At 50.8% G+C, this 25,932-nt stretch overlaps 1 protein-coding gene across 1 annotated transcript in view; it reads left to right on the forward strand.

Moving 5' to 3' along the window:
* Positions 1-25,932, forward strand: part of THSD4 (thrombospondin type 1 domain containing 4) — a 369,969-nt gene that overhangs the window by 72,760 nt on the left and 271,277 nt on the right. Inside the window, exons 5-6 of the mRNA XM_058665429.1 lie at positions 1,154-1,604; positions 14,568-14,670. Of these exons, the coding sequence (XP_058521412.1) occupies positions 1,154-1,604; positions 14,568-14,670 (554 nt within the window). The remainder of the gene's footprint in view (positions 1-1,153; positions 1,605-14,567; positions 14,671-25,932) is intronic.

Raw genomic sequence — 25,932 nt, forward strand, 5'->3', positions numbered from 1 at the left:
ACGGCTCTGTAGTGACCACCTCTACAGATGGGCCCTGATGGACATGAGTTTTCTTTCTGCCTTTGGACTGTATGGGTGCAGCTTGTGTGGAACTTGGAGCCCCAGCCCTCTGAGCCAGGATCCCCAGGTTGGCCTGGGTGGGGGAATTGAGCTGCTGTGCAGTGGGAGGCTGGGAAGCCCCTCCCTTCAGCAGGCTGCCTTCCCCTCTCCCCTCTGCTGCACCCTAGGATTTCTTCTGGGTTTTCAGGTCTTACATTTGCAGGAATTCCTTCTTTGGCATATCTGTGACATCATGACAGAGTCCCACAGGTGCCTGGGTAGGATGAACTGCACTGCATTTCAGAGTCCCCGTTATTGACAGAGCCCTGAAGTGTTGCCAGGATTGACTGAGAAATCCTCAAGGCAGAACATGCATGGTGGCGTGATTTGCTTCCAAGCCATATCAGCTGAGAACGGAGGTGCAGTGAGCGTTAAGAGTGGTAATTAGTTGTACTTGTGTCAGACGAAGAGTTTCTTGGTGAGGTTAGTCATCAGTCTTTTCTCCTTGACTTTGATATTAATGTGCATATGCAAATAGGGCCTTCCTGGAGAAACCAGTGGGCACAGTTCCAAGTATGTGAATGTGTTAAAATGAATGACTATAGGAGCTGAGAGTCGGAGAGTTGCAGAGACCTTGGTGGTCACTTCACTCAACAGGCGAGAGTCAGGTGACTGTTAGAATTCATGCTTCCCAACTCTCAGACCCTTTGCCTGTGAAACCCTTCTAGGGCCCACCCCCACTGCACTCTGTGTGATGGGCCAATCCAGAGCACCCCTGCCCTACCCTGAATGATGAAGCAGTCCAGAGCACCCCTGCCATGCCCTGAATGATGAAGGCCAGGTCTGAAGTTTCATGTGAAATGAGGAAAATATCAGAAAAAAAAAAAAAGCCAGTGGGCAAGTGTGTGTGGCTGAAATAGCAAATTTACTTTTGTGTTTCTCAGAATCTCCTTTTCTCCTTCCGCTACCTCCCCATCCCTATTCTGTACCTTCTCCCTCCCAGGCCCACCACCGGCTTCCTAAGCCTCTGGTCCTGCTCTTGGTCTCCTCTGCCTTGTCTTTGGAGCTTCTGATTTCCCAGGAACACTACATGATTGTATGTTTCTCTCCCCAGGGGCAGGACGCAGGGCGCCATTGGCCCTGGACGGTACGGCTATGGCAAAGCCCCATACATCTTCCCGCTGCAGACAGACTCCGCACACACTCTGCAGAGGCTGCGGAGGCAGAGACCCCCATCCCGGCAGGCCAGGGCCCAGGATGTACCCGTTCCCAGGACTGGTTATGGCCCTGCAGCCCAGCGGCTCTCCCATCATGGTTCTGGTGGCCATGGTGACCATGGCCCTCGCTCTGGGCTGCAGGAGGCCAAGGCTTCCAGCTACCAGCTGCCTCTGACCCATGACCAGGGCTTCCCTGTGGCCTCCAGTCTGTTCCAGAGCCCAGAGAGGAGCAGTGGCAGCCATGGTGCAGGGGCTCCTGGTGTGGCTCAGAGCTTGCCCCAGCCTCCACGCTCCATGGCGATCTCCTGCGTCGGCTCCTACCGGCAGTACAAGCTGTGCAATACCCAGGTGAGTGCCTTTCTCTGTGCCTGGGCAGTGGCACAGAGCAGCTGAGCCACAAGGAGCTGTGTTAGTATGCAATTGTACTTGTTCTCCCCTCTTCCTTTCTCCTACATAGTCTCCCCACAGTCGGTTATTGCTTTAGCCATGCAGGTATAACTTATTGCATCTCTTGCATGGCATTGGTTTGCTGTTGTTGTGGAAACATCCCAGGTGTTCATCCTGTGTCTTTAGTCAGCAGGTACAGGCTAGAGAGACTGATTGAAGGCAACCACTTTTGCTGTCAGAGAAGTGGGGTTTCTGGGAGGATCCATCAGTGGGTTTCCAGGTGGAAGCCTGTCACAGCACCTGTAGCTGTATCTGGGTGCACCTGTGGATGTGCTGGTATGGGTAGAATAGGATGGCACTGAGTGTACCTGTTGCCATGCTAACATGGATGGAAGAACACAACCATGTGGGGTGTCAGCACGCATGTTTGTTGGTGATGCTGGCCACCTTTGCGGATGCGTCTCACTGACCTCGTTCACCCTCCTTTGCCTTAGGATGCTGTTGCTGTTCTCTGTGTTTTTCAGTTGCAGAGGGAAGTTTGAGTACAAGGCTAGTGAATTGTGGAGCACGTTGTAAGCATGTTCTGTGTAAGGGGTTGACCAGGTGCATTTGTAGAAACACCAACTTGAAGACTGTGTAGCGTAGCCAGTGTTCTGCTGGTGGAACAGCTCGGATGCTTGCTGTAAGGAGAGACTTGAACATTGACCTGGAAGGACCCACCATTTTGGACCCAGTACCACTTCCCGCTTAACCTTCCCATGGCTTGCAAATTTTCGCACTGTTCAGGTTGTTCATCAATCTGCTACAACCTTGCAAGCCCACCCCCCCCCTTCCACCAATCTGCTATAACCTCTTGGCTGACAATCCCACCCACCAATCTCTTGTGGCCCCTCCCCCTAATCTCCACCCACCTGCCAATTCCCTGCAGCTCTACCAATCTCTCACGGCCATCCTCCTATCCACTTCCTGTCTCTTCCCCTGAGTGTGTGGCTTCCCCGCCTGGCTCTCCTCCATTCTCCTTCGTCTTGCGCTGTTCCCCTTCCCTTGCAGCCCCCATCCTGCCACCATGGTAGGAGACGTTTCGCTTCTTGTTCTCTCCCCCTCCCGTTGCTACCCTGCTGGAAGAAGAGGACCTCCTAGGTACCTCACTACGTCCAGTATTCTGGCTTTGTTGCGGACTTATCCTGAAAAGCGGACTTGGTTGTGCATAAGCACTAGCACTTGCAAGCCTTGGCACAGCCCTGGTTCCCTTCCTGAGCCCAGCTTCCTGCTGCTGAGCATCCCTGGAGGCAGCAGCAGTGCTTGGGTTCCTGCCACCATGTGGGAGACCAGGATTGAGTTTCTGGTTCCTGGACCCAGCCCTGGAGACATTTGGGAAGTGAAGTACTGGGTGGAAGTTTGCTTGCTTGCTCTCTCTCCACTTCCCCTCCCCAAAAGAAATACAACTTTAAAAAAAGGCTGTGTATAATGAGAAAGGAATGAGAGAGTGTGACAAGGTTAGTTTTCCGAGCTGCTACATTTTTTTGTTAATAATCTGCTTTTAATACTCTGTCACTCAGTAACAGCACAGCTGTTACTTATTAGCTCCAATTTCCTCATTAAAAATATATTTCCTGTCACAGAGCCTGCAAAAGCGACTGAGTTTTGTGATCTTAAATCTGAAGGCCTTGGGCTGTCGCTTGGCTCGTTCTTGCACTGGCCCACTTGAGAAATCCTCTGTTCTCAAGCAGTTCCTGGTCTGTCCATCAGTGAGGCCTTGTCTCAGTATCTTTACCTGTCCGATAGGGGACTAGTGGCCCCAGAGCATGAACACAAGCATCACTTCGTCAGCCTCTTAGGGTTACCCTCAGACCAGACTGTGCTTTGTAAGTTGAAAAATGCAGAAAGCCCTGGGGCCAATGTGATAGCTCAGCTGACTAATCCTCTGCCAGTAAGCAGTGGCATAAAAAATATGGGTGCTAATTCATGTCCTGGTTGCTCCACTTCTTTTTTTTTTTTTTTTTTTTTTATAATCCATTTTATTGTATTGTTGTTGACAATCTTTACATAGTTAACTATAGTTGAAGGAAAAAAAAAAAAAAAAGGTTCAGGGGGATAGGGAGGTGGGCAATGCTATTATGTCCATATTGTTTCCATCATGTATCTGAGGTAAAAGGGGATATTGAGGGAGAAGCCCCACCCGGTTTCCCGCCCACCCCAAGTCCCGGATGTGGGGCATGCTCTGAGATATGTGCTCAAGTGGAGTTAATAGTTCTCCAGTTATGAGTCACTGCCAGTTTCGCTCGATGAGGTGGTCCACTGATTGATATGGTCCATCATGAAGTCTCCATTTGTCCCATATTTCGCTGCCAACATGTAGCTGAGATGAATGATTGTCCTATTCTGTCTTCTGTCTTTTCTTGGTTAGAATTCTGAGTCCAGCAGTTCAAGTGGGGAGATCTCCAAAGATACTTTGAGGTATTCCCAGACCAGATTCTTGTATGTTCTAGCAAGCACAGGGCCCGGCACAGTCCATCACCCTGGTCAGCTGGTGGTTGCAATTGCTGTGTTGGTTCTGTTTTCAGTCCCGAGTTGCACTGGAACCAATGGGTGTTGCAGTCCAGTCTGGTTCGGCCCTTACATCAACCAGTGGGAGCTGCAGCCTAGTCGGGGCGACCCACAATAACCCCCACCAAGCCTGCCCCCTACCCTGGTTTGCCAATTTGTGTAGCAGAAGACCAGTCTGTCCCCCATCCCATTTGGCTCTGGTACTTGTCAATGGGTATTAAAGCTTAGTTCTATCTAATCGACTCAACCATCCAGCCCTCACAGATGTTGTTGAGTGCCTCTGTCTAGCCATCCCAGCCCCCGTCCTAGTTTTCATGCCCTCCCACGGGAATAGTGACCCAAGAAGGGGGAACCCACTTTTTCCCTCCCAGGTCTCTCTGTCCCGGTTTATGCACTCTTTAGGTGGTCCTGTGATTTGACTCGACAGAATTAGTCCCCAGTGCCAGCTTCTGCCAGCTGATGCTGTGGCCCTGATCTTGTCCACATGCAGCGCACAGGTGTTGTAGCCTTGCTTAGTCGTGTCTGTCTCTATCCCAGCCAACACTCTCCAGTGGGAGTGGTTGTCCAGCGAGGGGACCAGCCCCTTAACCCCCCCCGCCAGCTCTGCCCCTCCCTTCCTGGATCTCACGTGTGCTGGATGGGTGCTGCATTCATATCCAGTACAGGCAACCACGCCCTGGCATTCCAGAATGTGTACTGGTTTTGTCGCAACCAAACCCGGCCCATTCCACACTCTGTTCTGGTGATCGGATTTGCCAGAGGATGACATGAACTGATTCAGCCTGGCCTGCTCCTGACCCATGCCGAATGCATGCCAGTGGGAAACTTTCCATGGCCTATTCTGGGCTGTTTCCAATCATGCTTCTCGCGCTTACCTGCAGGGACTGTGTCCTGCCAGAGGAGTTGCCCAGGCTCCTCCATCAGAACCCCTCCCAATGCCAGATTTTGCGCTTGCCAGGGGGTTCTTGAGCCAACCCTACTCAGTTCACCTCCTGTCCTAGCAGGAACAGTGGCTTTTCCTGGCTGGCTTTCACCCCATTCTGACTCTTGTTGTTGGATGTTTCAGCCCAGCCATGGCTCGTCCATACCCACATACAGCTCACACATGGCTCAGAAGGGGATTGAGACCCAGCCTAGTCAGTCCCACATCTACCCTGTTTCTCCATAACACCAGATGGTGCTGGGATCTGAACCGGCCTGGTGCATCCAATCCCAGGCCACACTAGTGCCTCGGGTGACTGCAACTGTTTCCTAGATAGAACGCAGCCCCCATTCCAGCACATACACCCCTTGGTGGGAACCTCATCCCAGCTGTGGCATCCCAGATTGGGACCGTTCCTAGCCGTAAATCACGCACCTGCACGTGGTTGCTCCGAGGACCATTAGGTGCCAGCCTGCTACACAAGCCGGAGCTTATCTTTTACTTGATAGGTGTTCAAAGCTCAGCATTATTAAGGGATTGGAAGTTCTTCAAAGGAAGAGTTACTGGCATTGGGAATCTTTAGGATTGACTCAGATCCCAGAAACAGTGGGGTCACTCTAGAGCTATCTCAGCAGCGATTCAGATGTCCAATACCCCAGAGCTCCCCGGCCGGGCGGCCAGCAGGCACAGCCTGCCCGGGCCCAGCCCGCCATGAGCCATGGGCACATGGCGGACTGGGTTCGGGATCCGAGCTAGACGTCCTCTCCCGCAGCCCTCGGCTCGCCTCTGGCAGCCGGAGGTTAAATCCTGCAGGCCCGAGGTTGCGCCCCTCCCCAATCCCGTTCACCCACCACCCAATGAGGGTGTTGGGTGGGTCCCGGACATGCCCAGTCACGGAGGCCTCCCCCCTCGGCGTACTCACCCCAGAAGGAAGCAGGCCGCACCCAGGCATGTCCGGGCCCAGCCCGCCATGAGCCATGGGCACATGGCGGACTGGGTTCGGGATCCAAGCTAGACGTCCTCTCCCGCAGCCCTCGGCTCGCCTCTGGCAGCCGGAGGTTAAATCCTGCAGGCCCGAGGTTGCGCCCCTCCCCAATCCCGTTCACCCACCACCCAATGAGGGTGTTGGGTGGGTCCCGGACATGCCCAGTCACGGAGGCCTCCCCCCTCGGCGTACTCACCCCAGAAGGAAGCAGGCCGCACCCAGGCATGTCCGGGCCCAGCCCGCCATGAGCCATGGGCACATGGCGGACTGGGTTCGGGATCCAAGCTAGACGTCCTCTCCCGCAGCCCTCGGCTCGCCTCTGGCAGCCGGAGGTTAAATCCTGCAGGCCCGAGGTTGCGCCCCTCCCCAATCCCGTTCACCCACCACCCAATGAGGGTGTTGGGTGGGTCCCGGACGTGCCCAGTCACGGAGGCCTCCCCCCTTGGCGTACTCACCCCAGAAGGAAGCAGGCCGCACCCAGGCATGTCCGGGCCCAGCCCGCCATGAGCCATGGGCACATGGCGGACTGGGTTCGGGATCCAAGCTAGACGTCCTCTCCCGCAGCCCTCGGCTCGCCTCTGGCAGCCGGAGGTTAAATCCTGCAGGCCCGAGGTTGCGCCCCTCCCCAATCCCGTTCACCCACCACCCAATGAGGGTGTTGGGTGGGTCCCGGACATGCCCAGTCACGGAGGCCTCCCCCCTCGGCGTACTCACCCCAGAAGGAAGCAGGCCGCACCCAGGCATGTCCGGGCCCAGCCCGCCATGAGCCATGGGCACATGGCGGACTGGGTTCGGGATCCAAGCTAGACGTCCTCTCCCGCAGCCCTCCGGTTGCTCCACTTCTGATCCAGCTCTCTACTTGTGGCTGGGGAAAGCAGTAGAGGATGGCCCAAAGCCTTGGGGCTCTGCACAGCTTGGCTCAGCTAGGCTCTGACCCTTGTGGCCATTTGGAGAGAGAACCAAAAGATGGGGGGGTCTCTGTCTCTTCTTCTCCTCCCTGTAGATCTGTGATTCCAATAAAAATAAATAAATCTTATTTTTTAAGTACAGAAATCTCAGATGTGGTCCTTGTCTGTGGAACCCCATTGCTTTTCTTTTCCAATGAAATTTCATTTCTACATTGCTTTTGATTTGAAATGCAGAGAGAGAGAGCAGGAAGAGGAGGAGGAAAGGAGGGAGGGAGGGAAGGAGGGAGGGAGGGAAGGAGGGAGGGAGAGGTCTTGTATCAATTTTTTCCTCCTACAGCAGTTGGGACTAGGTCGGGCCAATACTAGAAGTCAGGACCCTCATCTGGGTCTCCTGTATGGGTGGTGGGGGCCCAGGTATGTGAGCATCACCACGACCTTCCAGAGTGTGCATATAGAAGGAATTCTGGAAGTAGGAGTGAGCTGGAACTTGAACCTGGGCATTGCAAGATGGGATGTAGGCATCCTACATGGCATTTTAACTGCTGAACCCAATACCCACCACAGTTTAAATGTTGAATGCATTCTCACTGGCTGGTACTGCTCTACAGACCAAGCCAACCAGAAAGGAGGAAAAAGAGAGAAAGGGCGCTGTTGGCACATGGGGAGCTGATGCCTGCTCAGTACTTCTTCCCTAGCACTGTGTGCCAGCCCTGTGCTGCCAACAGCGCAATCACCATGCCTCATGGAATCTGCAGCTTCTCGGGTGTAGGGCAGCAGCATTGCTGAGGAGGTGGACTACATTAGGAAGACTCCAAGGCACCCCTGTAAGCTCAGGGTAGATGTTGGTGCAGGGTGGTGGATGCGTGTATTGACTGTGAAGTTTGCATTCTTGCGCCTTGTCCGTGCCCAAGACTTGGGGAAGAGATGTCAGCCCTTTCCGTGTGTGATCATGCCTTCTGTAGTTGAGCTGGAGACTCCTGTGACCCTGGTCGCATGCTGCTTTGGACCCCCTTCCCCAGTTGGGTGGTCTTTGAGGGGCTCAGAAGGCCATCTTCACAGCTGTGTTTATGACCAAAAAAACCAGTGAATAAACAGAGCAAAGGGCGGGCTCCCTTGCTGAGGAAATAGGCCCTAGCTGTGCAGTCACCTCCCCCCACACTGTGGAGCCCTATGGATGAACCACACATGTGTGGGATGCCATTGTCCCAGGAAGCCCTCACAGCCACACCCCTAGGTTTTGGCATGCGTGCCTGCATATCTCTGAGAAACACAGACTCTGAAAAGAAACAGAGACTCTGAAAAGTCAGCCAGTTCTGATCTCTTGGCTCTACTGGGTGTGGACCTGCACTGTGACATGGGAAGGTCACTTGCACCTTGAGTCTGAGAGGGAGCTGAGCTGGCTGCACACACAGCTTGCTCCTGCCCCAGGAACATGGGTTTCCTTGATATGGAGCTGACACCTGGGCAGTTCCTGAATGTAGTTGATCTTGCAGCCAGGATCTGTCCAGGTGGTGACTTCTCAGACTCGTGGCTACAAAGCCAAACTTGTACTGGTCTCCTTGGACTGTGAGGTGCCTGTGTTTGGCAGACTGCCTTTTGTCCAGTCAAACAAGGTTGCTGTCAACTGTGTGTCAGCTGTGGTCTTGATGGACTTGCCTGTGGCTCATGGATTTTCAAGGGCTGAAAGGGACACTGTGGAATATTGGCCTTCCGGCTGGCATGAATATTCTCTCACCTTCCAGTAAGTGTGTTTTCCTTGTAAACCTGGGTGCTCTCCCCACCATGATGTGAGCGTCTTAGCATAGCTTTAGGATTGCCCGATGTACACAAGAGCTAAAAGACTGTGAAAATCAACCGCAGATGTTGTATGATTTCTGATTGTGCGCCTGGCTTCTTTGTGCCTCTGAGGTGTATGCAAAGTGAGATGATAACCCACAGACAGCATGAATCTGGATGAGTGCTTGTGGCCTTCAGCCCCAGCCCCTGGTGGAGCAGCACCACCTCACCCAGCCCAGGTGTATGTGGTAGAGGTGAGGTTGATCTGATTCCTGAGTTTTCCCCACACTGATTCCTGAGGCTTTTGCTTGGGGGTGTGACACACATAACAGGAGGACAGGACTGGAGCAGGTGGGTCCCTTTGCAGTCCACTCAGGTGCTGCACCTGCCATTGAGGGTCTTGGATGCCCCAGACTGTGGAGAAGGGCAGTTGTCCTAGTGAGGCCAGATGTTTTAGAAAGACGAAGTGTTGAGTACAGGAGACCCTTCCAGCTGCTGTCAGAGGCGAGGAGCAAGAGGCTGAGTGGGAAGAGCAGTGCCCTGGGAGAGGAAGTGACTTCCTAAAATGCTGATTACTGTTGACCAAGTTTGCAGCAGGAAATACTCAGAGAGACAGAGGCATGAACAGTGAGAATTGGTCCTGGGCTCTGAAGCCTGGGGTTGCATAGAGCTCACTGGGGCAGCAGAAGCCCAGCCCTGTTCCCCATGAGACTGAAGAGATTCAGTGAAGGTCATAGCCGCAGTCTCAGCGTGGCCAGGCTTGCTGTCTGCCACTGAAGGAGCAGCTGAAAGATGACTTTCTGCTGAGGGAAGGGTGGATCTGGTCCATGGTCCAATAAGAACCCAGGCCATTTTTGCAAGGTAGGAAATTTCCCTAGCTATGGGGGCCGGCGTCTGGCTGGGGCTCCATTTAAGTGGCCCTTATCCTGAGCCTGTCACCACCCTCTGTCATCTTGGGACCGCCAGCCGTGTTTGTTTTCCACAGCATTCTGCTGTCCATATGCTTGTGGAAACTTTTCTCATTGACCTTTCCACACGCCCAAAGGGTATTTCACAGAGTTGCTGGAAAAGTGCAAATAAAACACAAGTTTGTTTGGGTGTAGAAAGGTTTAGAACTCATGCTTTTTTTTTAATAGAAGTATTAGAAAGTTCTTAGAAAGAGCATAATTAAAAAAAAAAATTATGTGTGTATCTCAATATTTTTTGTACTAAAATAAGCTTATCTTTTAGTTCCATTTCCATGATCTTTTAAAAAGAGATTTATTTATTTTTTCATTGGAAATGCAGATTTATCGAGAGAAGAAGATAAAAAGATCTGATCTTTTGTCTTCTTGTTCACTCCCCAAATGGTCGCAATGGCTAGAGCTGAGCCAATCTGAAGCCAGCAGCCAGGAGCTTCTTCCGGGTCTCCCACGCAGGTGTAGGGTCCCAAGGCTTTGGGCCATCATTGACTGCTTTCCCAGGCTACAAGCAGGGAGCTAGAAGGGAAATGGAGCAGCCAGGATACAAACTGGAACCCATATGGGATCCCAGCACATGCAAGATGAGGATTTAGCCACTAGGCTGTTGCACCAGATCCCATACACTTTTTTTTTAAGATTTATTTTTTTCTTCTTGCAAAGTAAGCTATACACAGAGGAGGAGAGACAGAGAGTAAGATCTTCTGTCCAATGATTCACTTCGCAAGTGACCACAACGGCCGGTGCTGCACTGATCCGAAGACAGGAGCCAGGCACTTCCTCTAGCCTCCCATGCAGGTGCAGGGTCCCAAGGCCTTGGGCCGTCCTTGACTGCTTTCCCAGGCCACAAGCAGGGAGCTGGATGGGAAGCGGGCCCTCCGGGATTAGAACCTGAGCCCACATGGGATCCTGGCAGCGCATGCAAGACGAGGACTTTAGCCACTAGGTCAGCCCTATTTAATGAACCAACAATTGAAAGAGCTTTCTCTCAATCTCCCTCTCTCTGTAACTCCATCTTTCAAGTAAACAATTTTTTTTAATTATTTATTATTTAACTTCAGTAATTACATTGTATTATGTGACACAATTACATAGATACTTGGGTTCTCCCCACCCCTCCCCAAACCCTCCCACCATGGTGGATTCCTCCACCTAGTTGCATAACCACAGCTCAAGTTCAGTTGAGATTCCCCCATTGCAAGTGTATACCAAACATAGAGTCCAGCATCTTATTGTCCAGTCAAGTTCAACGGCTTCTTAGGTATACCCTCTCTGGTCTGAAGACAGAGCCAGCAGAGTATCATCCCAGTCAATTGAAAGCTCCAACATACCATCAGCAAAAATTTACATCATTATGGAATTAATTGACATAGTAATGAGTAACCAATATGTTAAAAGTAAATGCGAGTTCCCAGTCACCTTCTGTGACCACCTCACCTATACTTCAATTTTAGTTTATACACAACATATAACATTCAAAACATAACATGAAGATTCTTTTTATTTTTTATTGGAAACTCAGATACACAGAGTGGAGAAAAGACAGAGAGGAAGATCTTCCATCTGCTGATTCACTCCCAAAGTGGCTGGAACTGCCCACGGGCTCTGCAGGAACAATTAGGGGTCATGCACAAGTTTCGGTCTCACTCGCCGTGATATAACCTGGAGCCACAGAGAGTTGCAGCAGCAGAGATTGAACCCAGTCCCTCAGCTGAACAGAGGGAGATAAGGAGTCAGGAGAAGCAGTGGAGCTTGCCTGATGACTTGGTGATGCTAATGGCCCAGCCTGTCCCCGTCAGACACCTGAGCTGCATGTTCTCCTAAGAGCCAAGCCCTCCATTCCTCAAACCATCCCCCACCATGAGACCTCTGTCCAAAAGCCACCTGTGATGGACCCAGTGCCACTGCCAGAGTTGGAGGTTGATTGACATGGCCGTTTGTGAAATGAACCAGTGGATGGAAAACCTCCCTGTGTAACTGCCTTTCAAAGAAGCAAAGACAAGAAAAACCAACAGCATAAGCAAATTTAGATATAAATCACATGTAAGCTTCAAAAACAACAGCAAAGAGGACATACACATTTCTGTTATGAGATACTGTGCTGTTCTAGAGGATTTTGAAGGTACTTTATGGTTTTTTTGTTAGCAATGTGGGGTACACCAAGAAATTAATGGAAAATTACTGATTTGTTTTGATGCAAGACTTGTTCGAGATCCATGTGTAGTTTTTAATACCCATTTCTGTGAACTTTGAGGCCCTCTTGCATTTTGCTTGCAGGGAGAAGGGGTGAAGCAAACTGGCTCTGTCTGTGTGGTCTTGTGCAACCTCATTCTCTCTCTCTCTCTCCCCCCCCCCCCTCCATCCATCAGCTGGCTCACTCTTCAAATGCTCATAATAGCTGAGGCTGGGCCAAGTCAAAGTCAACAGCCTGGAGCCCAATCTAGGTTGCCCACGTGGGGCCCAAGGATTTGCGCTATCACCTGCTGCCTCCCAAGGCTGTATTAGCAGGGAGCTGGCATCAGGAGCCAAAGTCAGTATTGATGTGGGCTGGAGGCATCTTAAGTGCTAGATCAAATCTCTCTCCCTTCCTCTGGTCCTCCTAAGAATCTGTTATCTTTAACAAACTTTGTTCTTGCACTGGGCTGCGGGGATTGTAGCTTCTCTACTGTGCTCTGCTGACCACATCCTGTTTGGATTTAGCTCATGGCAGGATGATGTGGGTAGCACTCCCCAGACCCATCAAGAAGACAGCTGGTGTGGCTGGAGGCTTGCAGGGGCTCAGCCCCCAGACACCCAATAGCCACTCTCACCATCCTGCTGTCAACAGAGCCCGGGGCCACCGCCTGTCCCAGCCCTTCCTCCCACCCCTGATTTCCATCATCCTCTGCCTCACACAGCAGCCTCTTGCTCCATGTGGTTTGGCTCAGGCTGCACAGGGTTCAGACCACCCTGTGCTTGTCCTAGGGACACGAGAGGTTCCCCTTCCTTCCTGGGGCCTCCTTCTCTGTGTGTTTGCACACACAGCCCTAGTGAGCCTTACACATCCGGGAGGTTTCTGCATAAATCCCTTAGGACTTGGAACTGTCACGTTAGCAGCATGTTCTGGAGGCTTCTTAAGCACACAGTGCTTTTTAATGTGTAGGGGGTAGGTTCCCTTTCTCATTTCAGCACGGTCTAGCTGGACTTGAAAAGCTCTGTCACTAGGGTGTTCTGGTGTGGGAGTTGAGCTGATGCCTGGAATGCCAGCGTGCCATATGGGTGCCAGTTTGTATCCCGGATGCTCCACTTCCAGCTGCTGCTCATAACGCACCTGGGAGAGCAGCACAAGATGGTCCAAGTGTTTGGGTCTCTGAACCTACTTGGAAAACCTGGATGAAGCTCCTGGCTCCTGCTTGGCCCCTGGCTATTGAAGCCTTTTGTTTTGTTTTGTTTTTTTGTTCCGTCTAAGATTTATTTATTTTTATTTGAAAGGCAGAGCCAGAGAGAGAAAAGGAGAGACACAGAGAAAGATCTCTCCAATCCAATGATTTACTTCCAAATGGCAACAACAGCCAGAGCTGGGCCGGTCTAAAACCACGTGCCAGGGTTCTCTAGCTGTCTCCCCCATGACTCTCGCGGCCCAAGGACTTAAGCCCTTCTCTCTTTCCCCTTCTTTCTGGAACTTTGCATTGCAAATGCATTTTTTTAAAGTGAAAGCTGTGTCATGCTTTTTCCATGATGTGGATTAGAGATTCAGATCCTAATTCTTTATGTTTTTGCACTTCTTTTTGTCACACGTTACTCCGCTTAGCAGTGGTAAGAGTGAAACAAATAGGAGGAGGAACCCTTAGAGTTTTTTTTTTTAAGATTTATTTACTTTTATTGGTAAGGCAGATATACACAGAGGAGAGACAGAGAGGAAGATCTTCCGTCGGATGGTTCACTCCCCAAGCGGCCGCAATGGCCAGAGCTGAGCCAGTCTGAAGTCAGGAGCCTGTTCTGGGTCTCCCACGTGGATGCAGGGTCCCAAGGCTTTGGGCCGTCCTCAACTGCTTTCCCAGGCCACAAGCAGGGAGTTGGGTAGGAAGTGAGCTGCCAGGATTAGAACCGGTGCCCATATGGGATCCCGGCATGTTCAAGGTGCGGACCTTAACCGCTACGCTATCATGCCAGGCCCAACTTAGGGTTTTCTACATGGTCAGTCAGCATCGCCTGCGAACCTAATAGGGTTCAGATCCCCATGCATCACCACTTTTCACTGTCATGACTCTGGTGGGGAAGGATGCTGGACCAGGGTGTGCATTCATAGAAGGATCTCTAAGAGGACTCTCTGTACTCAGAAACTGTAGGATTTAAATGTCATGTAGGATTCAAATGTCATGGGAAGGAGTGGGTAAGGATGGCTGGTGGGCACCATCCTGCCGGGACTGGGTCCCAGCCTCTGCCCCTTGCTGGCTGTGCCCCTCGTGACTGTCTCAGTTTGGCCTCTATGAGAAGTCTAATAGCGGTCCAGTGGTCAGTGTGTGTACAGTAGTAGCCAGTACATTCACACAGGGCTTAAAGCCTCTGTTACTCTATGCTGAAGGGCTGGCCAAGAAATGTACAGGCCTGTGGAAGCAGGTGGCAGGTGCATACAGCCCATTTTGTCTGCTGGTTTCCTTACATTGTGCTATATGGAGAATCAGCGTGGGAGCCCTGGCTTGCAGCACAGGCCTGTAAAAGTCTCAGCTCACAAGGCCTCAGGAACCCTGGTTTGGGATGGAGGAGGAGACCTCATGGCCTTGCCCAGGGCCTGGAGGAAATGTGCTGGCACTAATATGTCACCTTGTTTGCCCTGTCCTCCGGCAGGCATGTCCAGAGAGCAGCAGGAGCATCCGGGAGGTACAGTGTGCATCCTACAACAACAAGCCATTCATGGGCCGCTTTTATGAGTGGGAGCCCTTTGCAGAAGGTAAGGGCCCACTGGCTGGTGGGTATCTGTTATTGCAGGGAAGAAAAATATGACCCTGGGCCAAAGGGAGCCTGCAGGGATCATTACCAAAGAATGTAATGCTACCTGGACCAAGGCGGGTGGGTAAGGCAAAGATGGAAACCAGCAATGCTGGGTGGTGATGAGATGGGCGGGACAATAAGGAGGGCAATGGGCAGCGAGGGTGGTGCTGGCAGAGAGCAATGAGTAAGATGGTGATGCTCTGGGTGGTGGCTGTGGGAGTGGTGGGGAGGGAAGTGGTGGACAGGTTGCTTGATAGTGGGCAAGGCCCTAGGCATGGTGATGGGCAGGGAGAACGGTGGTGGGCCGGGTGAAAGGAGGACTTCCTTGAAGCAGAGGGACCTTGGCTGTTGGATGGAGCGCTCTTTCCTGGGCTCAGGCCAACAGGGCTATGTGAGATTGCCAACTCAAAGCTGGTGACTTTCATGCATGATAGCCTCATATATGACAGTTTCCCAAAACTGGAAGACTAGGCAGACATTGTCACAGTCATTATCTACTGTGATTGGTGATCCCTGGCTGGACTGAGCTGGTCAACGAAGCTCACGTTCATTAGAGGCCATGTGGGCCATGTGAAATTTCACTGAATTGGTTCTGAGACCTGCCCCTGCCATCAGGGAGGTTGCAGACTCACTGGTGGTGCTAAATCAGGCAGAGTGTGGAGGGTAGGTCCTCCCGCCCCTTGAGTGACACGTGACATGGTTAACCTGCAGTACTACAGGTGTGCAAGTTGTGGAACGAGTTTCTGTGGAGAGGGCTCTGTCCTCAGCCTGCTGACTGCACTCCAGAAGTGGCTGGTGGGAAAACCTCATGGAGCCCAGAGCCCAGAACCTACAGAGGTGGTGGGTGTATGCTGCTGGGAAATTGAATGCAGGCTGGTTTTCATCCCAACGCCTTTCTTGGCATGAACCAGGTTACATGTTGCCTCTGCCCCCACCACGTGTCCTTCCTGGAGCCTCAGAACGTGACCTTGTGTGGAAACAGGGAGGTGGGCAACAGGGGGCCCTCTGCAAAGCCCCTTAGTTGAGTTCGTTCTGGAGTTGGTGGGCTCCGACTCTAGATGGTCCAGTGTTTTTCTTAGAGGAGGAGAAGGGATGGAGACCTACAGGCAGGCACCCAGTGATGAGGACAGGGGATGGGGTGACAGGAGGGAGATGCAGGAAGGGTTTTCGCCTGGAATTCTCCGATAGCTGACACCTCACATGCAGCCTCCAGAGTCATGAGAGCAAATTTCCCGAGTTGTCAGCCTTTTGTCCCCGGTGCGTGCCGTGGCTGAGCTGGGCTGGGCTGGGTTGAGCTCCATCCGTGTGCACAGCTCAGGAAGGTGATTGGCCTGGCCTATAGCAGCTGTTACCTGGGACACGGGAAACAGGATCCAGGGTGAGGGGCTGCCTGGCAGGTCTGCTTTGCTCCAAGGCCCTGGGTCTACACCCAGGGCTGCCCATTGGAATCACTGATGTGCGCTGGATTTGAGCTAAACTTTGGAAAAGTTGGCAGAGGGAGATATTTGATATGTAAGTAAAAAAGAGACTAATCATATGAGAGTGAAACAGTAAGCCCACCCCTGAAATTCTTTCGTTAATTTCACCAGTTATCAGCCCTGACCAGCCTTTTCTATAAATAAGCCCACCCAGATTTCAGGAAGTGATTAAAAGTCACATTAGATAGCATTTTTTTTTTCCTGTTGGTGTATACACTCATCAGAACTCTGGGTTGTGAGTGCCAGAAACACGAACTGAAGAAGACAAGACAGGTGTTTTGTTGGTTGAGTTGTGGGGAAATCCAAGGGGTGGACTGGGACTGGGGATTCGGATGTGGTTGTGGTCCCTGGCTCTGAGCTTGTAACAGTGGTGGAAGAGCCTCTCCCATGCCCCCTCTCTGGAAGGGGTCTTTGCAGACGTGATGGAGCTGCAAACAGAGAGGGAGGAAGATAAAACCTGAGGCACGGGGCCACACCCCACCACTGGGAGGGAAGAGACACTCGGAGGACCTGTGAGGCGTCTGCTGGTTAGCAGCTTAAGGGGTTGCCACTGGCACCTTCAGAAGCTGGTTGGGAAGCAAAGAAAACTCATTCCCCAGAGATACCAGAGGGAGGGGGGCCTGGCCTTGCTGATGCCTCAGTTTCAGACTTAGAGCCTCTCCATACTTCCTGGTTTATGTCAGTTTTAGCAGCTGTCGTAGACCACAATGCCTGGTGCCTGACTGGGGCCATGATCCTGTCCCTAAGGAGAAGTTTGGAGCAGTTGGAGTGCCTGAATTTGCTCAAGTGCATGAGACCAATCCTAGGGTGGGAGCATGTGCTATGGTGGGAACCAGGATGAAAATCCAGGTACTCTGCCTGACCACAAACCGCTGGATCCTTGATGAGTCAAGGAGAATCCTTGGGCTTCACAAAGTGAAGGAAAATACACAATAGACTACACATTAGAGAAATCAAATATGTTCTGCTTTGTGTCCCTAGAGAACTCAGTAGACTTTTGTTTTGAAGAAGAGAGAGGGAGAGAGGAGCCAGGAGCATTTTCCAAGACTCTTATGTAGACGTAGGAGTCCCAGGACTTGGGCCATATTCCACTGCTTGGCAAGGTTCATTAGCAGGGAGCTGGAGCAGAAGTGGAGCAGCTGAGGCTCAAACCAGTGCCCTGTGGGATCCTAGCATTGTAGGAAGTGGCTTACCCGGTCACACCACGACAGCCCCTCTCAGGCTTTTAAAATGCACATTGATGCTGGTGTTTCTCATCTGTCCAGAAGGATGAAATGAAGTGTCAGGATCCAGCTCATGTCTGCTCTGGTTTGGTTGTTATCTTTTCCCATGCGCCTCTTTCATGATGCCCAGGGTGAGTGATGGGGAAAAGTAATGAAAAGGCTCCTGAAGGTGTTGGTGCTTGCAGCTGGAGACTGCATTGGGCCTGGGTCCTGTGTAACTCTGCTGTGACCAAGGGGAGCGGCCATGTACCTCTGGTCCAGTGCAAGTGCTTGCATCCACACAGACTCTTCCTGAGCTTTGGCTTGCCTTTCCTGGGTGTGGTGAATGGGCTTAGAGGATGCCTGTAAGAATTTGTTTCATAGTTCTAGGACTGATGTAAAAGTGGCAGATCTACCCCTGTCAGCCCAGGGCAGTGACAGGTTATGGTGGTCCCTTCAGTCCTTTTGTTGTATAGACCTAGCTAGGACAAGAAGTTGTCTATCAGCCCAGTTACACAGGACAGTCTTGTGTATATGCTGACATGGGGAAGATTATGTAAAACTCTCCCTGTGGCACTGGTGTTGTGACACAGTAGGTTAATCTGTCAGCATCCCATATCAGACCACCAGTTTGAGTCCTGACTGCTCCACATCCAAGCCACCTTTCTCCTAATACATCTGGGAAAACAGCAGAGGATGACCCAAGCACTTCAGCCCCTGCCATCTATATGGGAGACATGGATGGAGTTCCTGGCTCCTGGCTTTGACCTGGCCAGCCCTGGCTATTGTGGCCTTTTAGGGAGGAAACTAGCAGATAGCAGTTTCCTAGACATCCATAACTGTGATCGTTTGATTGACAACCTAGACACACTAAAAGATTAACAATGATAATAAAGTGGAGCAATTACTTCACCATACTATGGTAAAAGTTATGTGAATGTGACATTTCCCCTTCTCTGTTAGCAAACTCTGTACACATCTATAATTGTTTTTTCTCTTCTTGTTAAGAATGTCTGCCTTTTTGCCTAAAGGAAGCATTTCAAGACTTCTCTTTGATGTAACCAAATTCCAGCATCACCAAATTTGTTTGAAAACAGGTAGCATGAATGGTAGCCAAGAAGGCAGTGGAGTGACTGATGGGTGGGAAGCCTACACTCCGTGGATACAGCTGTGCAGAGGCATAATTCACATCCAGGACCAGACTGAGCAGGATGGTGTGAGAGACCATTTTTCCTCTCAGAACAGTGTGCCCTTTATATCTTAGCGATTGTTTCTGGAATTTTCCGTGTGCCATTTTTGATTGCTGGAGACTGCATAGTCAAGCTGAGGACAAGAGGACTGCTGAGCCTGTGTGCGTGCCTGGGTACTGGAGGAGAAAGTTAACAGAGTATAGGGTTTTACTGGGCTGCTATAGATTGTTTGGCAGCAAATATCAGCCGTAATCCATACACCAGGGTGGCTGTGTGTGTTGAAAGTGGGAGTGAAAACTCCTCACCCTAACAGACTGGAACTCTTAAAGCCACAGATGAGCTGAGTGAGAAATGGGAGGATAGCCCATTGGTGGCCCGGAGAGGGTAGTTGTGTCTGCTGGGGATGATGGTTAGAACTGTGTGCCATCACAAATGATGACCTAATATATGATGCCTGTCTTCTGCCCACAGGCTTGTGTAGGGCCAATTGAGCTCTGTTCAGATTTAGGCTAGTGGAAGCCCCAGCCCTACTGATACCCTCTCCTTAGGAAGGAAGGGGGACCAGCAGTGGGTCATGAGTAGGTCTTTGGAACTTCTGTCATAAGGGGTCTCTGCTGATTCTACTCACATGTCATTGGTGTCACAAGCCACCCGCCCCACACCTCCCACAGTGCGCCGGAAAGGAGGAAAAATAGAGTGACTGTGACAGCCCCATGGCTGGCAGGTGTCTTCCTCCCAGGCAGGCTCATAACGTCCCTTGAATCTCCAGGGTGTGCCCAGCCTCTGATAACTGGATCCAGTTCTTCCTACTCAGTTGAAGCTTAGTGGGGGTATGTGTGGGATATCGGTACAAGGTGGCAAGTCCTGCACCAATACAACCTTGGCAAGTCCTGCACCAATACAACCTTGTCAGACTCTGAGATACCGTAGAGGGATACTTGGCTTTAGGACCTGGTGGCCCTGGCATCTGTATGCTCATGGTGAGAAAGCTTTGGAATGGACAAGGCAGAGCCTACTCCCCTAGGGGTATAACCTGGAGTGCTTCCCACACAAGGGCCACTCTCAGAACTCTGTTGTGCACTACTGGGAAGACCTGACAAGTTTGGGCCACCTGTACTTGGGGGTACAGCTAAGGACCTCAGAATAGAGGGAGACCTCCCTCAATGGAGACAGGAGGGTGAGTCTGGATCCCATGTGTCACAGCTCAGTGAATGTTAGAATGTTCTGAAGTGAGAGAATATTCTGGAATGTTAGAATGTTCTGGATGATGAAACATTCTGGAATGATGAGGCCTTTGCAATGGCAGATATCATAGAGTGATAGAGCAGCGTGGAATGATAGAATGTTCTGAAACTGTGGCACACTGGGTCATGACTGGCATGTGTCATTGCATAGTGTCTGCAGTTGTCCAGAATCCAGGGATGGGCACAGTTATGGTCTACATGTAAACTAGACTTTAAAAAACTCACGATTAGTTTGGCTCTTCTTTAACTCCTGAAGGTGATATTTTAGGGCCAGAATAATCAGTTTGGTGCAGTATCCTACTTCTGCTTGGTGTCTGGACGTTCAGACACACAGAGGTAGGGCTAAGATGGTGGGTAGCAGGGCTGGGCTGGCCCATGTCCTCTTTCTGCAGCACACACACTGATTGAAACAACATGTGGTGCCTCATGAGTAGGAATTGGCATTGATAAAGTTAAAAACAGGTATCCCATCATTTTGGGAACATAGAACCAGAGGACTTTGCTGGGCCTGGGGGTACTTGGGGCTAGACTTTGAGGAACTGAGTCTTTTTCTGCAAGCAAGTGACTCTAAGTTATCACAACGATGTGATGGGTGGCTCCCCAGTTGTCAGCTGATCTGTGTCAGCTGTCAGATTCTTCTTCTGATACAAGACTTGATTCATGTGGCTTGGGCCAGTGTCCAGGAGATGCCAGATACCTGACTGCTGGTCCTACTGAAGCTGGTACATGAGTGATTTCCCAAACGGAATGCAGTTGCTGAGCTGGAGTGTGTCCTGATGGCCCCAGGCTAACTCACAGCCAAGCAAGGCTGGTCTCTGGGTTGTTGCTGTGTCCGTTGTGCTGGGATAGCTTTCTTGGGGAACAGTGGGGCTGGGGTGTGGCATGCCTGTTTCATCCTCTCACTCTGCTTGCTGTGTTTGTGCTCCTGGAGGTTGTGCAGGGAGCTCCCATGTGAATGTGCTGTGTGGACCCTGGTGCTCCCCAGCATCCTGCTGCTGTAATCCAGGACAGTGTGCACTGACAGCAGGGACCCTTGTGTGAGGATGGCCTCAGGACAAGGGGGAGGGGCAGGGAGGCTCTCTGCTCTCTGTCCCCTGGTTTCCATCATCCTAGTTCCTAGTCAGCCTGCTCACCTCGTGGGCTTGCCTCTGGGACACGCACCTGCCTCTGCACTGTTTAGCTGTCTCTGGCTGAAGAGGTGTTGGGGCGGGGGAGTGAGTGGGACAGGTATGCATCTTCTCACTGGGGAGTGGAAGGAAAAAGATGGTGAGCACAGTGGGCCCTGCTGTGGGCACACTGGAAGGAGTGAGTGATCCCTGCACAAACATTTTCTTTCCTGGCAGTGGGACTGTTGTTGTTTTGGGTGATTAGCAGAAAGAAGCCTTGAGGTACATTTCAACGTCTGGTAGGGAGAGTCATCTGGATGGGAATAATTGTAAGGATTTGAAAGCAAGCATGGAACTCAGACCTGTTGCAAAATATCAGATAATAAGGTTCAACACTGTTGTTTCTATCTCCCAGGAGCTCAGCCTCCTGCAAAAAGTACCTGGCTCTGCCCAGGCCGTTGGAGTGGTAAGAGGAGCTGTTGTCACTCTGCGTGTGTGCTATGTGGGACTCCTGCTTCAGGGACGCCAGGAGAAGTGACTTCTTCCACACATCAAGCTATGAGGAACTCATTTCCTCTGAAAACACATAGGCAAGCTTCCACATCCGTGTAGGGGATGGCAGAGGCCTTCCCAGAAAACCTCAGGATCTGATGATTTGATCGAAGACAGTTTGGTTCTGGTGCCCTCCAAACAGAGACCCTGTGTTGGCACCTAGCAGAGACCTGTCCTTAAAGAGCTGTGAGATGTCAGGTGGCACCTTGCACAGATGGCCCAGAAATTAACATCTTACCCATGTTGTGTGTGTGTGTGTGCATGCATCTGTGTGTCTACAAAACCAGAGGGTTTAAGACTGTTCAATGAGTGCCATTTGCCTTTGAATTGTGGCTCAGCCCCTACTTAGCATATTTCTCAGAGACCTTCTCCTTGCCAAGAGCCCCACCCCCTTACTGTTTCTTTCCACTTCTTAAGCTCTTTCAGTGGGAACAGTCCATGGCTTGGGGAGCTTGTCACAAGGGATTAAAAGAGAAATCTGTTGTTTGTTGTCTGAAGGAGATACAAAAGTGGGAGTGGATTTGAAAGCAATTCACCTTTTGCCTGGGTAGGATTTACCTCTTCACTTTTCTGGGCTGCCACACTAGTCTGCCTTGGGGTGACAGTTCTGTGTGGCATTCAGAAATCTCCTGGCCTGTACCTGCCCTCAAGTAGCCTGGCTCTGCTTGCCGAGCTTGGTACAGGCAGTGTCTCTGGAATTGTTTGGTGACGTTTGGTCATAAGAAGGGTGGATGTTGGGAAGGACATTGCCTCTGTCCCATCTCTGATCCTCACATTTCAGTCTTTCGTTATTAAAGGATTGATTTGTTAATTGAAAGGACAGAAAGTTACAGAGAGGGAGAGATGGAGAGAGAAAGAGAAGAGATTTACTCTCCAAATGGCTGAAATGGCCAGGGTTGGGCCAGGGTTGGGCCAGGCTGATCCGCCTGCATCTCCCATGTGGGTGTCAGAGACCAAAGCAGCACTTGGACTGTCTGCTGCTGCTTTCCCAAGTGCATTAGCACTTGCTAAATAGGAGGTGGAGCAGCCAGGATTCAAACCAATGCTCGTATGGAATGGTGACGTCTCGAGTAGTGAGTTAACCCACTGCACCATATGACTGCCTCTAGATTTCATTCTGTCAAATTATGGCTATAGGTTCCAACAAACTCTGAAAGTTGCCCAGAATTTGGGATGACTCTTCATTCTTTATTAAACAGGGATGAGATTACTACACGTTCACAGAATTTGCCAAATATTGCTGCAGACATCTGCAGTAAAGTTTCTGACTTGAAATACAGGTATGGGAGAGCAGGGCTCTGGTGTGTATATGGCAAATACACTATGTTTCTATGTGTTTTCAATTAAAACTAAAGAAAAATAAAACCATATGTATTTGGAATTTTCTAAGAGAAGTCTTTAGGGCCTTTGAAATAGTTGGGACAGTCCCTGTTTTCCAGAATAGTTCTTTAAGCTAAGGATTCTCTCCAGTTTCATTTGAGACTCCAGTTAGCATAACTGTGTTGCATGTTAGAGCACCCAGGGTTGGATCCCTGGCTTTTGCTCCCAACTCTGCCTTCCTGCTTAGCATGCACCCTAGGAGGCTGAGAGCGATGACTCTACTCGTTGGGTCCCAGTCACTCATGTTGAGTTTCTGGCTCCTGGTTGTTGGCCTGATCCAGTCCTAGTCATCACATCTTCTTGGGGAGTGAACCTTGGTGGGCTTTCTCTCTAGCTATGTGAGTGTTTCACACAAATACATACTTTTAAAAAGTGCTGTTCCCTTGGGGTCAGTGTCAGGGTGTAGTAGGCTAAGCTTCTGCCTTTGGCATGGGCTTCTCAGCTGCCATACTTTCCATCCAACTCCCTGCCTACTAGAGCAGTGAAAGATGATGTTTCAAGTGTTTGGGCCCCTGCACCCACATGGGAGACCTGGAAGAAGCTCCTGGCTCCTGACTTCAGATTGACTCAGCTCAGGTCATGGAGTGAGCCAGAGGATGAAGATTTTTAGCTCTTTAAAACCTACCTTTCAAATAAAAATAAATCTTTTTAAAGACTTATCCATTTTTATTGTAAAGGCAGATATACAGAGAGGAGGAGAGACAGAGAGGAAGATCTTCCATCCGATGGTACACTCCCCAAGCAGTGCAACGGCCAGAGCTGAGCTGATCTGAAGCCAGGAGCCAGGAACTTTTTCCAGGTCTCCCATGTGGGTGCAGGGTCCCAAAGCTTTGGGCCATCCTCAACTGCTTTCCTAGGCCACAAGCAGGGAGTTGGATGGGAAGCGGGGCCACCAGGACTAGAACCAGCACCCATATGGGATCCCAGCGTGTTTAAGGGAAGAACCTTTACTACATTATCGCACTGGGCTCCAAATAAAAATCAATCTTAAAAAAACATGCTGTTCCAGGGGCCAGTGTTTTGGTATAGAGGATAAAGACACTTCCTATGACACTAGCATCCTATCTGGACACTAGTTCAAGTCCCAGCTGCTCCATTTCCAAGTCAGCTCCCTGATAATGCACCCAGAAAAGAAGCAGAAGGGAAGTCCAAGTGCTTCAGCCCTATACCTATGTGGGAGACCTGGATGAGGTTCCTGGCTCCTGGTCTTGGTCGGGCCCCACAACAACTTTTGCAGCCATTCGGGGAGTGAGCCAGATCTTTTTGTCTCTCCTTCTTTTTCTCTGTAACTCTTACAGATAAATAAAGTAGCATGCTCTATGTTCAACACACAAACACACACGCAGAGGAAGATCTGTTTCCTGCAAGGGGCTGTCTCTGTTGTATCTGTCTTCAGTGGACTCTATGCTACATTGGGTTGTACTTTTCTGTTTGCATCTGAGGCTGTGTCCACTTCAACCACATTGAAGTGGTGGCAGCTAATCTTGTGTGTGTTATTCTGCTTGTTGTAGTTGCTGATATCACATGCAATGTCTCCACACCTGTTGGCTGACTCCCAGGCTTTACCGGTAGTGAACTGTTTGAGGTTCTTCACCGAGCACTTTGCGACCAAGCACCTACCAAGGTGCCTTCTTCTTGAGGAGGAGCAGGAGCTGTGGGTCACCTTATCCTGAAACAGGAGGCTTGAGTCCACAGCCATTTCCGTCTGCCGTGGGAGGCACCAGGGATCTCTGCTGCCTCTTGATGGTCCTGTGACCATCACTGCTGCACTGGAGTTTGCTCTCACCCAGGATTCTGCCTGGGCATGGACACGGACAGACCTGGCCTCTTCTGTATTGGCTCTATAACCAATAAGGATGACTTAGGGAACAGGAATCCACAGTCTCTGTTCTTTCTGCTGGTCGCTTTGTGTCTGAGGCTGGGATAAGGCTACAGGTGATCCCCCAGTAGGGGCAAGGTGCTTCTGATTGGGATAGATTGAAGCCACAGAGTGTTCAGCAGGTGCAGAGAGCCAGGAGAGAGGAGAGAAGCCACCAGCACATGCCTGCCGACAAGGTAGTGAGGCCAGGAGTTGGCAAGAGCTGGTGAGGCAATGCAGATTCCATACAGCTTCTTGAATTGATTTTTGTTAATGATTTGTTTCTCATTGTTACTTGAAATCCAGAGTTACAGAGAAAGGAGAGAGAGAGAGTCAGAGAAAGGGGCCTTTCATCTGATTGTTCACTCGCCAGATGGCTCAACAGCTGGAACTAAGCCAATTCAAAGCCAGGATCCTCTTCCAAGTCTGTCACATGGGTGCAGGTGTCCAGGGAATTGGGGTGTCCTCTGCTGCTCTCCCAGGCACATTCACAGGAAGCTGGATTGGAAGTGGAGCAGCTGGAACATGAACTGGTGCCCATAATGGATGCTGGCGCCGTAAGTTGAGGCTTAGCCTGTGGTGCCCTGGGGTTGGCCCTGGACTGATTTATTTTTTCACTGTTTCATTGATGAGCTGCTGGTTGTTGGGCTAAGCTGTGAGTTTGGAAGCCTGGATTCAACCAGGGACATGACTTTCATCATTTGTGGCGAATTGTACTGATTTTTTAACTTGAGCAGCCCATCGAGAAGAGGTCCCATTTAAACAGTAGCGACACTTTTGGTGCATTGGTTAGTGCTGTGATCGTAGGCCTGCCAGTAGCAGAAGAGGGAGAAAAAGTGAGCGGAGAGCTGCTTTAACCCACGGGACCTCTTTTGTAAAACACCATTTTTATTTGTTCGGGAGACTGACGAGAGAGATCTTTTACCTACAGTTACACTCCCCCAAATGCCCACTGTGGCTTGGCCAAACCAGGCTGGAACCCAAACCAGGAGCCAGGAATTCAGTCCAAGTCTCCCATCTGGGGCACAGGAACGGTTATTTGAGTCATCATGTGTTGCCTCCTAGAGTCTGCCCTGGTAGGATCTGACACTGTGCCACAAAGCCAGAAATTCCAAGATGGGAGTGCTAGCAGTGACTTAATTACTCTACTAGCCAGTGGCTTGACTGCTAGGCCAGGTGGTCACGTGTGGCTGATGTCTGTATACCAAATA

This window comes from Ochotona princeps, chromosome 6 (assembly GCF_030435755.1).
Source record: "Ochotona princeps isolate mOchPri1 chromosome 6, mOchPri1.hap1, whole genome shotgun sequence".
NCBI lineage: Eukaryota > Metazoa > Chordata > Mammalia > Lagomorpha > Ochotonidae > Ochotona > Ochotona princeps.